Source organism: Dasypus novemcinctus, chromosome 3 (assembly GCF_030445035.2).
Source record: "Dasypus novemcinctus isolate mDasNov1 chromosome 3, mDasNov1.1.hap2, whole genome shotgun sequence".
Lineage (NCBI taxonomy): Eukaryota > Metazoa > Chordata > Mammalia > Cingulata > Dasypodidae > Dasypus > Dasypus novemcinctus.
The window spans coordinates 50,827,061-50,841,389 of NC_080675.1; the positions used below are offsets into that span (position 1 = coordinate 50,827,061).

Consider the following 14,329-nt stretch of genomic DNA (forward strand, 5'->3'; position numbering starts at 1 on the left):
CCAGACTACCAGAGATTCTAGTAGCTTAAAAGGGGTTAGACCTAAGTAAAGAAACAAGAAGGAGGATTTAATACTAAAACCAAGGTTAGTAAGCAAATTAACAACTATCACAAAAGTAGAAGAATCAAAGCAATAGCTTTGATATAATTGCGAGGAGGTAGAGTAGAAAATGAACAAGAGATGAGAATGATGACATATTCTGAGAAATCATGTTAATGACCAGGAACCCATGGAAACAAGGCTGGATTAGAGTTCTGGAAACATGTATATAACTACTTTTGTTCTATTATATATAACAGGGACAACAAAAGTCAGACAAGATCCCTGACTATATGTGCATGCACATTGTATCTGTCCAATGATATATGAGAAGGCAAAAATAAGTCAAACTAGACCTATGCATGTAACAAACAGAAAGTTCAGTTCAGAGAGGAAGAAAAATAATAATGTGATTGAACAGATGGGAAGAAATGACCACATGAGCTATGAAGTGGCGAACTAGGAAATGAAGAAGAAACAGGAACTCATAAGAAGGAGAAAAGAGAAGAGGAGAAAAACAAGAGCAGAAGAAAATGAGAATTTCCAAAGGGTATTTTAAAAACAAGTGCAGAGTAATTTTAATATATTTATTTTAAAGTAGCTGGAAATCAGACATGATCACAGATGTGTATTTGATCTAAAAAGTGAATTTAAATCAAAGACCTATTTTAAAGAAAGTAGCATAATATAGTGTACATATGCTTTGTTCCCTATTTGAGCTATACGATCTTAAAAGTGGTATAAGGCCATAAATGCACAAATGATTTATCCATTAAATTAATAATTTTATTTCACTTAAACAAGTAATTTCAAAAAGCCAGTTCTTACCAAGTGGTGCACATCATCTAAACATGTAAATTCGTTAAAGCTGATACTAAGTTTTCGAAGTCCTGTTAATTTGGAGAGGTCTCTCAGTTTACTCAAGCTGTTTCCATGTAGGTTCAAACTCTGAGTAAAATTAAAATAAAAATGAAAAATTATGAAAGATGACATTCTATATCATTTTGACATGTGGATACTTAAAATGTTTGGAGCAATTACTTAAGCCAATATAATAAAAAATAAGAAAGTAGTTATTTTAAATAACATTAAGACAGTCAATAGGGAAAAAAGCTAATGTATGATGTTAGAAGATATAATAGCATCAGTGGATCCTTTTCTTGATTAATGAAATTTGCTACTTTTTTCCTAAGTTTCTCAATAAAATCCGTGTAGAATTATTTCAAAAATAGTTAACTGTGTATGTTAAAAAATTTATTGGGCAGTTCTATATCTCAAGCTAGTCAATAAACAATGTAGGTCCTAAAGAGTTCAGGTATAGGCTTAGGCACTCACAGCAGAAAGGATAGCAAGGACATACCTTGACTGTAGGAAACTGAATGACGGTCCTGGGCCAAGAAAGAGACTGAAGATAGAATACTACATGGTTGTTAATGGGGAAAAACTAATGGGGTTGGGAGAGTGTCCAAGGCAATTTCTACATCAGAGTTTGGCAGAAGCTTTCCATGTCAATTTTTTGCTAGGCTGTCGAAAACATGAGTGTTACTACATTTTTATATTTAGAGATGACCTTGATGTCTACATATTTTTCTGTCTTTACTCCTCAGTGAAAATCAAGTGAAAATTGCATTTATGTCTAGCCAACAAACAATGGCACAAGAAAGTTTTCTTAATGCAACTAACCAAAACCTTCACAAAAATGGATATTCCCATGATAAAATTGGATGTGTACCTCATAACCCTCTTCCCTCACCAAGACCATCTTATACCTTATACTGTGGGCATAACTAAATTCCTGGCAGGGAGAAACTGTTAAATTTCTACTAGCCATAAGAAATTATTTAAAAGAATTAATGCAGACTAGTTTAAGTCTATTCACATATGGGGTACCATCCATGATAGTTGTCCACAACTGAATTCATCTTCCCTGTGTCAGCTTGGCACCCCACATTTTTCAATCCTGATTACAAGTTTCATTATCTAACAGATATTGTTGGTCACTCAGTTTCTCTCATTTCCATATACATTTGGTTCCATAAACATTTGTTTCTCAAATGAACTGCTCCTTTCTATCACCACTACCAGTGCCTTAGTTTAGGCTCATTATTTTTCTTCTGGACTACTGCAATAGTTTTCTAGTGGGTTTCCCTACGACCAGTCTGACTTTAGTTAAATCCATCCACAAGCTGCCAATGTTAGGGTGTTTAAAACAGGGAAACTGTTGCTTAAAGAAAAGAATCCATGCTTTTTAATTTGCTTTTCAAAATCTGTCCTCATGTGGCTTAAAACCTATTCTTCCAGCTTCAGCTTCATTTATCTTCCTTGTGTCCCACTCTATACCTCTCTCTTCCACCTTCATGCATTCTATGTTCCAGACACTGAATTTCTCAGGTGTTCTCTGAGAACACCAGGATCTTTCAAAACTCTGTTTTGAAATATGGAGTATTTCTTCTGCCTGAAAGAAATAACTATATCCTTTAAAATTCAGCTCAAAATTCATCTCTATTGGCGAAACCCTCTCAGTAACTCCAGGCTTCCTAAATCTGTGTTCTCCACTAAACTAATGTCCCTGAGGCAGGGAAGAATAATTTATTCATTTTGGACGCCAAATACTTAACTCATTACCTTATATATAGTAAGTTCTCACGAAATTTTAGGTGAATAAATCAATGCAAAAGGCAGACTTATAACTGACAACTCTAATTTTTTATTATTTAATTGTAGTAGATGAGAATATAAAATTACATGCTATGTACTCTGTAGTTTTCATTCCTATATAGCATCCACATGGGACTCAATCTAGTGGGGAAGACTGATAAGCAAATAAGAGGTATGTACCCTGAATTTCTCTTATATAAATGGCACAAAGGAAGGAGTAGAAAGGTGTGATGTCTAAATATTATAATATCTAGTATTCTTACAAGGGTCCCTAGAAAATTTGCTGGCTTTTAAGCACAATAGGCCAATTTAAGATGAAAAAAAAAAAACCACCTTTCCATTCATCTGCTATGGACATTGATCAAATTAATGCAAAGTTACCTAGGGTTCACAATCAGGCTGAGGTATTATGAAATCTTATTCCCTTCTTCTCTGTCAGTTTTTTTGTATCCTATGCAAACCAAAGATGATAGAGGGATCTACTTTTGGGTACTGTTTTTTTTTTTTAAACTTTTATTCAGTCCCTTTAAATCAATGTATGGAATGGAAACTCAATTAAATCAGAAGTCATTCATCTTTTTAAACTTTTCACTACTAAAATTTTATTATTAAAAATATTACTTGAATATTAAACCTTGACAGTTTAGTGCAGAAGCAGTAATTTCTCAGCACTGTCACCTACAAAATTTTTTCTGAAAACATTCTACTGAATTTATGATAAAGATGGTATTTCCACCATGTTATGAAGTTTTCCTTCCTTTCTAATAACTGACTAAGGTAAAGACTCTTAATCTCCTGTTTTTCCCCTGGACTTGAAGATTTGGTTTATGTTGATAATGCAGTGTCACTAAAGCAATCCTTTGAAGATGTTCTCTGAAACTTTTCAGAATCGGACTTAAAACTATTGACTTTACTTATTTAAAAAATATTTTTGCATTCTCTTTCTATTTCATGCAAACATTTGAGGAAAAAAATTGTCATCTTAAACAATGGATCTAGAAATATAGCACTGGGACAATGTAACTGACTTTCAAGATAACAAAAGTCATCTTTGAAGTTTTATCTGTAGCTCAGCTTTCAGTGAACACACAGAGGGATAGTAGTATTTACATGACATGACAGGTGTCATGTAAGAATAACCTGTTCAGAGGCATATCATATCAAGTTTTTTTTGGTTTTTGTTTTTATTTCTGCAGGTTCAAGCAAACAACCCACTTTCTCTGCAGGAACCATTGGCTAAAGAAGAATTTATTTTATTAAAAAAAACAGCAAATATTCAAGGTATGTTTAATGTATTCCAGGTACTGTGTTAGGAATTGGCAGAGCTGACTGATATCAGTGCATACAATGCTTATGAGTAAGTGAGGAAAGAGTACCCTTTCCTCAAGATACTTCTTTTTTGCTTTACTTAGTATATTTTTGTTGTCTATAAGATACTTTTATTTCTAGCTTTTAGAAAATTGTCTCCCTATAATGATTTTGTTAGAACAAGAAATTTTACCAACAGATGCCAGAAAATTGTTATAGTAAATATACAACTCTATGATGTGTAAAGTCCCCTTATATGTGGTCCTCTTATGCAATATAGCCTTGTACAACTTTATAAGACAGCTCTGATGCTGGGGACACCCATGTCAAAGAATAGTCATAACTCTGCCCCATGGAATTTTGTCTAGGTAGGACACAAAGCATGTAACAAAGGAATCTGACTAGACTCAGAGGTGAGGGAAGGCTTTAATGTTTCAGTATAGATCCAAATGATCTAGGAGGAGGCCAGGAGAGAACATTCCATGCAGAAGGACTAGCAAGTGCAGAGGCCCTGTGTTGGCAGCAAACACGGCACATTTAAAAGAAAGGAGGCTGAGCCCAGAGACTAGAGGGACAGTGAAATGAAAAGGGACTGGTAAGGTAGGCAAGGTACCAGGCCATGCAAAACCTTATAAGCCATACAAAGGACTTTGACTATATTTAAAAAGCAAAGGAGAGCAATTTGAGGATTTTAAGTAAGAGTGGTGAGGGGTAACGAGTCATATGATCAGATTTGCATTTTGAAAGATCATTCAAGAGTTAATTTGGAAAATGAACTGGGAACTCAAACTGGAAGCTGGATGTGGTCTTCATTGTATAGCTCTAGGATGGATTTCCCCTGCTTCCACCGCCTTTTATTCAGTTATATAGTGAACGGCATCCAAAAACATATTAATAGAATATAATGTGAATGGTGTCTCCTGGAGTGTGCAATGTAGTGAAGGCAGAGCGCAGGGAGCCTGGTAAAAAGCAATCTAGGCAGTAATCTAGGTCAGAGATGATGGCAGTTTGGATAGAGTGGTAGAGGCAGATGGCAGAGGCAGATATCAAGATAGACTTTATATCACATTAGAATTGCCTCAGTATAAAGGAAGTAGCTTTAATAAGTAACTCAAATTCTGCCAATTAATTTTGTAAAGATAAAGCTCCCATATTCTATGCTGATTAATCCTAGAAATTGATTTGAAACTTGTCATTTTCCATCTTCATCTTTGAACTTATTGATTACACAAAAATAAAATCCCTTGCAAGCCTCTAGACTTGTATGGTAGTCACTAGCACACAGGGACAATGAGTGCTTGAAATGTGGTTAGTCTGAAGTGAGGTGTACTGTAAACGTAAAATACACTCAAGATTTCAAATATCTCATTAATGAATCTTCATATTGATAGTGTACTGAAATGTAATATTTTGAATATATTAGTGTGACAGTTTGAAGCTGGGTGGATCCCAAAAGATCATGCTCTTAGCCTCATCTACTCCTGTCTATGTAAACTTATTGTAGGTGGGACTTTTTGATTAAATCACTCCAGTTAAAGGCCTTTGATTAGATAGCATGACCCAGGGCATCTTAATCCTCTTGCTGGAATCCTTTGTAAATGGGCAGACTCCGAGAAAATACACATAGGAGCTCAGAGAGAAACGCTGAGAAGCTGAGAGAGAAGTCCCTGGGAGTCGGAAGTTGAAATCAACATAACAAAGAAACTGAAAGGAGTCACTGAAGCCAGAAACTGAAAGCCAGGAGGCTGGGACAGGAGGGAGGAGATAACTGATGCCACCAAGTGCCTGATGGCCCACGGCTACAGCTTGGGGAGAAAACATCTGATGATGCCTTGATTTGGACACTTTCACGGCTTTGGAACCATAAGCTTATAAATTAATAAATCCCCATTGTAAAAGCCAATACATTTCTGGTATGTTTCCTTGGCAGCCTTTAGCAAACTAGAACAATTGAGTTAAATGAAATATACTATTGAAATTAATTTCACCTATTTCATTTTATTTTTTATTGTGGCTACTAGAAAATTTTAAATTACATATGTGGCTCTTATATTACTGCTGGGCAGCACTACTCTAGTCCTTCTGGAAGAAGAAAGCTGGGTACTTTTAACTTTGATTGCAATATACTTGGAGTTATCAGGTAGGTGGGTTTAGTATCATTAGACTTCACAGTGTAATTCTAATTCCAAGTTCAAGGTCTCAGTCCCCAAATTTTATTCCTCTAATACTTACCACAATATGACTATAAATGTTAGTCTTGGCAATAGAAAGTATTGTTTTATCATCCAAACTAATAAGTTTTGGTCTAGGCTTGATCCTGGGCTCCATTTTCAGAACTTCATCATCAAATTTCAAATCCTGGGACAATACTGATCCTTCTGAAATTTTTTTGCTTTCTTCTAGAATAACATTGTTGAATGAAGAAAATAAAGAGTGAGCCTTGACCTAAAAAATTTATTAAAAATGTTAAAAATTCAGTTTCTGTATTTGTCATTTTGAAAACTATGTAGAAAAGATGAATTAACTTATTTTAGTTATATAGTGATATCTATGATGATCAGAATCACTTTAGAAAACTCTATAAGAGGAGATTAGGATGGGTGTGTCCATCTCCTGCTGAAAATTCCTTAAAAATAGAAAAGATAATTTTAAAAATATTTCATAAGAGTGCCAACAAAGGACTAGAAACTGAAACATAAAGCAGAAGGGATTGAATTGACACAGAAATAGGAGCAGAAATGTAATATCTGGTCAAAACATATGCAGTAGAAGGAGTAGAAGAGAAACTTGATGTTCAGTGTGAACAGGCAAAAGAGCAGAAGGATGCTCTAAAAATCATCAGATAATTAATAATTACAGTAAGAATTTTAAATGTATGAGCAAGAATTCGATGAGCATACAGAATACCTGGTTCTAGAATAAACCAAAATGGTCCAGAAGACAGCTTTTTTAAACTTGGGAGAATAAGAATTTACAATATAAGAATAAATTGTATGAAAAAGAACAAAAGAACAGCATAAACACTTCAAAGTTAAAATAAAAACACTAATTGAAATAAAAATACTCAATCCATAATCTGAGAATCCAAAAGGATATGGCAGCAGAGTGAATTAGCAATTTGGAATCTAAGGGAATCTCCTAGAACATAGAATTTTAAAATGGAGATGTAAAATATGAAAAAAAGTTGAGATGGAGGATCAATTCAGAATTTTCAACATTGAGCCAATAAGAGGTTCAAAGGGGCTTAACAGAGAATAGAAGAAAATAATCAAGTAATTAAGATACCACCACTTCCTAAAAACTTTTGTAAATCAAAGGAAATTATCAAGAAAGTAGAAAGACAATTTATAGAATGGGAGAAAATAATTCATATATCAGACAAGGATTTTAATATTCAGAATATAAAAAGAACTTCTAAAATGCAACAATAAGACAAACAACATAGTTGTTTGGCAAACAACTAGGGCAAAGAATTTGAATAGACATATTTCTCCAAAGAAGATGTACAAATAGCCAATAAACACATGAAAAGATGCTCAAAATCCTTAGCCACTAGGGAAATGCCAATTACAATCACAATGAGATACTACTTCACATTCCCAAAGATGGCTATTATTAAAAACCAGGAATATAGGTGCTGGAGAGGATGTAGAGAAATTGAAACTCTACTGCATTGTTGGTGGAAATGTAAAATGGTGCAGGCACTGTGGAAAACATTATGATGTTTCCTCAAGAAGTTAAATATAGAACTACCATACGATGCAGTAATCCCAGTTCTAGGTATATCCAAAGAGAGTGAAAACAGGATTGCAAACAGTTACTTGTATATCAGTGTTTATAGCGGCATTATTCACAATAGCCCAAAGCTGGAAGCAACCTATGTGCCCATCAATAAATGAATGGATAAGCAAAATGTGGCACATACACACAATGGAATATTATTTGGCCCTAACAAAAAAAAATGAAGTTTTAAGACATGCTGCAACATGGAAAAACCTTGAAAACCTTATGCTTAATGAAATAAGCAAGACACATAAGGACAAAAACTGTGTAATACCACTTATAAGAGATGACTAGAAATAGCAAATTTGCAAAGACAGAAAGCATACTAGAGGTTACTGGGGAGTAGGGGGACAGAGGAGCATCTGTTAAAAAAAAAAAAGTATCCTTAGGAAAGGATCAACAAGAACAACGAAAACGAGACCACTTCCTAGAAATAAAGAAAAAAACAAATCATGAGATCAAAAGGCTCATGATGTGGCAAGCAAAACAGTGATGGAGTTAAGGTCTTGGATGACATCACTGAACTGCCACAATAGTCAGGGACTGCCTACATTTTGATTCTTATTATATGAGTAAAATGAACCTCTACCTGTTCACTATTTGTTTAGGTGTCTGTCTTTTGCTGAAAGCATACTTGACTGCTACAAGTCTATTCATGACAGCAATATAAACTCTAAATGTCCAGAATTATACTCAACAAGAATGCTTCTTACATAAAGAAAACTAAGAGGGAAGAGTTGAGTAAATGGAGTAATATCTTCTATTCTTGGATAAGAGGCCCAACACTGAAAATATTTCAGTCCATCCCAAATTAAGTTTAAAAAATATAATTAATCTCAATCAGACCCCAGCAGGATTTCTTACAGAACTTGACAAGCTGATTCTAAAATTTATTTGGGGGAAGCAGAGCTGGCCCAATGGATAAGGCGTCCACCTACCACATGGGAGATCCGTGGTTCAAACCCCGGGCCTCCTCCACCCCTGTGGAGCTGGCCCATGCGCAGCGCTGATACACACAAGGAGTGCCATGCCATGCAGGGGTGTCCCCGCGTAGGGGAGCCCCACGTGCAAGGAGTGCCCCGCATAAGGAAAGCCACTCAGCATGAAAGAAAGTGCAGCCTGCCCAGGAATGGTGCTGCACACATGGAGAGATGACACAACAAGATGACTCAACAAAAAAGAAATACAGATTCCCGTGCTGCTGATAAGGATAGAAGCCGTCATGGAAGAACACACAGCGAATGGATACAGAGAGCAGACAATTGCTGGGGGTGGGGGGGAGTGGGGGAAGAGAAATAAATAAAAAAATAAATCTTAAAAAGAAAATTTATTTGGGAAAGAAATAGGCAATAAAATCTTAAAAAAACATGAATTGGGGAGATGAAGGGAATTTGGCTTGTCACATATCAAAATAGATCATAAAGGCTGAAACAACCAAAACAATGTGGAATGGGCCCAAGAATAGACAAAGAGACTGATGGAACAAAATAGAGATATCTAGAAATAGATCTCTTATATACAAAAACAAATTTATTGCTAAAGATGTTATTTTAAAATAGAAGAAAAGACGATGCATGGACAAGTAGTTACCAATAGAAGCAACTCAATTTTGACCCCCTATCTCATATAATACAAAGGAATTACTAGATGGATTTTTAAAAGCTAAAGTTTTTAAAACAGGCTATATACATACTGGGAGAAAATAAGGAATATTTATGTAAGCCTTTTGATACAAGACAAATTTCAGAATCCATATAGGAAAAGGTTTGACCTTTTGAAAATTAACTTAAAAATTAAAATAATTTCTTTTGTTAAAAATAACAAAATTGAAAGACAAGGCAGAGAATATTTGAAATCTATGTATCAGATAAAGGATTAATATACAGGATACATATAATGGTTTTTCCCAATCAACATGTAAAAGAGAGTCCAAATGAAAAATGGACACGAACAGTTGATTCACAAAACCATAAATAAGTAGGAATATTTACTGATTCTTGCTCACCAGAGTAGCAAAATAAATCACTTGATAATATCAAGTGCTGACAAGAATGCAAAGAAAATAGACTGTCACACACTGTGGGAAATTTATAAAATGGCCAAGCTTTTGTTGGGGGAAATTTAGCTAAATGCAACCAACTTTGTATAAGGATTTATTTGTATAAAGATGCATCTACCATTATGTTTACTGCAATCCTGTTTTTAATAGCAAAAACCTGGAAATAACCTACATGACATCCCAACTGGGGAAAAGTCAAATAATATTATTAAATAGTATGCAATCACCAAAAGAATTAAGTATAGACCTATAAGCACTGAAGTGAAAATATATCTAAAACATATTAAGGGCAAAAAGCATCAGGGAATACTTAGGAGCTTGATCCCATTATGTAAAATGTGTGTGTGTTATATATGTAAAACACAGAAAAAGGACTGAAAGCAAATCCACAAAGTTGTTTACAGTGGATATCTTGATACAATGGGGTTGAAGTGAAGGAGGATTTTCATGCTTTTCTCTGTGATTGTCAATACAGTTTGAATCCTTTTCAGTGAGAATATAGTCATATAATAGCTGTACAATATATTTGTTTAACAAAAATATGTTGGTGCCATAACGACTTCCTTTAAAAATCCTATAAGTCATTCACAGACTAACCATTTTATATATATGGTACAAGTATGACAAAACATTATTAGAGTTCAAATTACTGTTCTTTTCCCACTTAAGAAATTTCAGTTTTAAAAATACATAACAATTCATACCATTGTAATATATTCAAGTTCAACGATGTATTCTGGCAAGACAAGGTCATGATCAAAGACAAACCACTTGCACTGCCGAAAGCCACAATCACAATTTCTTTGTCTCATGACAGAATCTAGAGTAAAAAAACAAAAACAAAAACAAGTAAAACTAACCAAGCAAAAAAAAGCCCTTAAAACACTTCAAAATGAAAAATATTTTTCATTCTTACTTATTTCAATAAATAACAAACTCATTAAGTTCTAATTTTATATTGTTATTTTTCTTTTATATTTTCCCCCACCCCAAGAGACAGCTCCCTAACTCTGCAAATACTTAATAGGTCATTCTTTCACTAAATAGATAGTAGGATTTATCTAGTAGGATAGGATTATTCATATCCTTTTTCATATTTTTTTCATTTTCTATTCAATGTGGCCATATATTTTTGATAAATACATTATTCCAAAACGTTTATTAGTTTGGTGATTATTTGAATTGTTGAGCACTAATAATTATATATATACATAATTAATAAAATATAAAAAACCATAAAATAAAATTATATGAAACAAAATATCTGCTCACACAAATATACCATTGAGGTAAGAATGAAAAAATAGAAGCTCATTAGATTTTTTGGAAAAAAGTCTAAAAACTGTTTAGTAAGCATTTGTATTGAATTCATTTTGTATTTAGAAAGTTGAAAGCATATTTCTCTGTATGGCAGACATACTTAGCAAATACTTCCGAGGAATGCACACTGAATTAACCATTGGATAGTTGGCTCGGCTGACAGAATCTGGTTCATGACCCTGAACACTCTGACCAAGGAACACCTTTGTAATGAGGAGGATGCCTAAATGTGAAGAAATCAAAAATCATTTTTAACAATAATTAATCTTAACAATTTTCCAAAACAATCTTCCTTATGGGCCTTAGACTTGACTACACTTTCTGTAAAGGCAGAGAGCCTAGCTAACTTGTTTGCTCCTACATAGCATATAGTACACTGTGTGATCCAAAAAAGGGCTCAATAAAAATTTGCTTGAAAAAATGAAATGGCCATAAAAGAGGATTCTACAGTGTCCTGTGATTATATTGAGCAATGCTGTACAGAAAAGGAAGACGAAAAGAAGAGAATGATTTAGCAATGTTTTTCAGTAGATTAAAATAAGAAAATAAGTAGTAGTTTAAGTAGTTTAATGGTATGAATTGTTTTGCATTTTTACTTTAAGTAGTTTAAAATAAGTAGTAAAAAAATTAAGTAGTTTAAAATAAAAGATTTTTTATTGTTAATTGGGTAAATATTTATCTCTGTATCAGCACTTAGCTCATAGATTGGATCATGGGAGGCACTCCGTACATGTGTATTGAATGTATGGACACTTATTTTTCCTTTTGATTCTTAATACTCATTAAATCCTAAGAATTGCCAGGAATATATCTTCCAGTCACTACAATAAAATATGCAGATGACTTTTTTTTTTGGCTAGGTACATGTTATAAAATGTAAATTGGGACCTTATTGGAATATATCAACCTCATTTTTAAAAAAGCACGTTCTAGAATGATCTAGTAGAATATTCCCATTCTTGAAATGCAAATGAAGAAGAATGAAAAACAAGAAACAAATTTATTTTCAAGTAAGGAGCTCTTTGTAGATTCAATAATCTGCTTAATTTTTAAATTTTTTGGTTATTGTTAACTGAATGAACAACTGCAAAATGCACACAATTTAATTCAGCATGAACTGTCTTAGTCTGGAGCCTAGAATATCAGTCTTATAGAATTAAATTAATGAAATATCTGAAGGTTGGACTGTTGAGACAAAAGAACAGGTCCCTCATTCATCGATCTGATCAATTCTCCCTCTTATGGATTCTTTGGTACGGTGCATTGCTACTTCTCTTTGTAGCCCCTATGATAATTGTAGTTTTACATTTATTTGTGTGACCATTAATGTGTGTAAGCACCACAGAAGAGGCATTGTCTGGTTTTGCATAGACTGTATCCCTATCACCTACCAAGTGCCTGGTACACAGTAACATTTAATAAATATTTGTGGAACTGAAGAATGAACAGCAAAAGAGGTGAGGCCAGGGAGGTATAATGATTTTTTGCCTTTTTCCCCAGCCTGTAAGTACCAATGAATCCTCTCCCAGGAGTATCATACAAACTAGTTCATATAATTATATTTATATATATTCAGGCTGTAAACTACTGAGAACTATGAATAAATTAAAATATCAAAAGTTTACCTTTTTGCTTGATGCAAGAGTGTTTGTAAATAAAAAACTAATAAAAAAAGTTTTTTTCTATGAGGCAACTAATAAAGCAATCTACAAACTTCACAATTTGTCTTTATCCTGTTTTGGGCTATTGACTGATTTAAGGATACCAGTCCAATATACAGAGATCTTCACAAACCAGGTTTTCTTATAACCTTATGTTATGATGATTCAGGACAAAGAAGTCCAACCTTCCAGAGTGTTTTATGTGATTATTATATACATAGCCAAATTCACATTTCTTTTTCTTATGAATTTGTTGTGTGTGTATGTGTGTGTGCTTGTGTGTATGTAAGTATATGAAAGAATGGCATATATATAAGAATAAGTTTATTTTTAGGACATTTTTAGGATACAACACACTGAATAAAAGTAGACTGTGAGAAGAGTTTATTTCATATGAGTTATATTAAGTATCTGAGTAACAAATGTGTATCTTCCTATTAATGCTGATATATAATCAATCAGTAAATATTTATTGACAGTCTGACTGAAGTAATAGATTAGAAAGTCAGGTATCACTACATTGGTATATGCTAAGTTATATAGTTTCCAAAAAATCTCCTGGATTGATAAAACCAAGTATGAAAAATAACGGGAAAATTATTAATAAATTTGAAGACTTTGCACTTAAAAGTTAAAAAATACTGTATATTTATAATACCATGTCTGAAGAGTTCATGCTCAAAAGAGTTTTTCTTCTCATCCTTGGACTTTTGCTGTAGAAATTCAATTCTGGGACATTCACACAGACTTAGGCTGTTAGCAAGAATAACAGCTTCTTTTCTGAGAGGCAACTGCAAAGAAAAACAAGGTCTGAGTATTTTTACAAAAGTAATAATTCTTCAACTTCAGTACAGATGGTTTTTTATTTTATGTTTATATGTCTGGACAAATCTGCAGGCCAGATTCACTAAAAATAAGTAGATAAACTTCAGGGTGCAACTTCATTCTTCAAAGCCCTTTATATATTTTAAATTTATATGCAAATATGTTTATGAAAAATGATATAGAACAAAATTTGTTCCAGGAAAAGTAGCCAAAGTCAAAACTGACAATACTCTGTGGTGCAGGAGCAACAGCTTTACACATTTTCAGTGAGGACTCCACTAGCAATCTTCCAAAAAGAAAATCCTGCGGAAATGAGATATTAGATTGATATAACATCAGTGAAGCTTCTTCTTATATCATAATTTTTATATAATAATCTACATTCTCTTCCAGATATAAGACATTTCTCATGGTGCTTATGCATGGAAATCTTAGCTTGCACTGACTACCTTTATTTCTTACAAGTGTTCTATCAGTAATATTCATATTACTTGCTGTGAAAGCAGCTCTAAAAAGCAAACAAAAAATCTCTGCTTTAAGTATCAAGAAAAGTAGAATGAAGAGCAATTATATGATTTGCTCAAAGGCATGGTAAAGTCATGATTTGAACTTAGGTCTACTTCTCCTTGTAACAATCTCAGAGTTTTAAAACTATCACTAGTTTAATATTAACAGC

At 33.5% G+C, this 14,329-nt stretch overlaps 2 protein-coding genes across 8 annotated transcripts in view; one reads left to right on the forward strand and one right to left on the reverse strand.

The window, feature by feature from the left end:
• The window catches only part of RTN1 (reticulon 1), a 521,272-nt gene that overhangs the window by 128,881 nt on the left and 378,062 nt on the right, over positions 1-14,329 (forward strand). The window contains exon 2 of the mRNA XM_071213902.1: positions 3,894-3,978. The gene's annotated coding sequence lies outside the window, so the exon portion shown is untranslated. The remainder of the gene's footprint in view (positions 1-3,893; positions 3,979-14,329) is intronic.
• The window catches only part of LRRC9 (leucine rich repeat containing 9), a 145,530-nt gene that overhangs the window by 77,130 nt on the left and 54,071 nt on the right, over positions 1-14,329 (reverse strand). For all 7 annotated transcript variants that reach the window (XM_058293331.2, XM_058293332.1, XM_058293330.1 and 4 more), the window contains 5 exons: positions 13,487-13,619; positions 11,268-11,390; positions 10,552-10,667; positions 6,238-6,450; positions 868-987 (listed from right to left, as the gene is read on the reverse strand). In XM_058293331.2, coding sequence (XP_058149314.1) covers positions 868-987; positions 6,238-6,450; positions 10,552-10,667; positions 11,268-11,390; positions 13,487-13,619 — 705 coding nt within the window. The remainder of the gene's footprint in view (positions 1-867; positions 988-6,237; positions 6,451-10,551; positions 10,668-11,267; positions 11,391-13,486; positions 13,620-14,329) is intronic.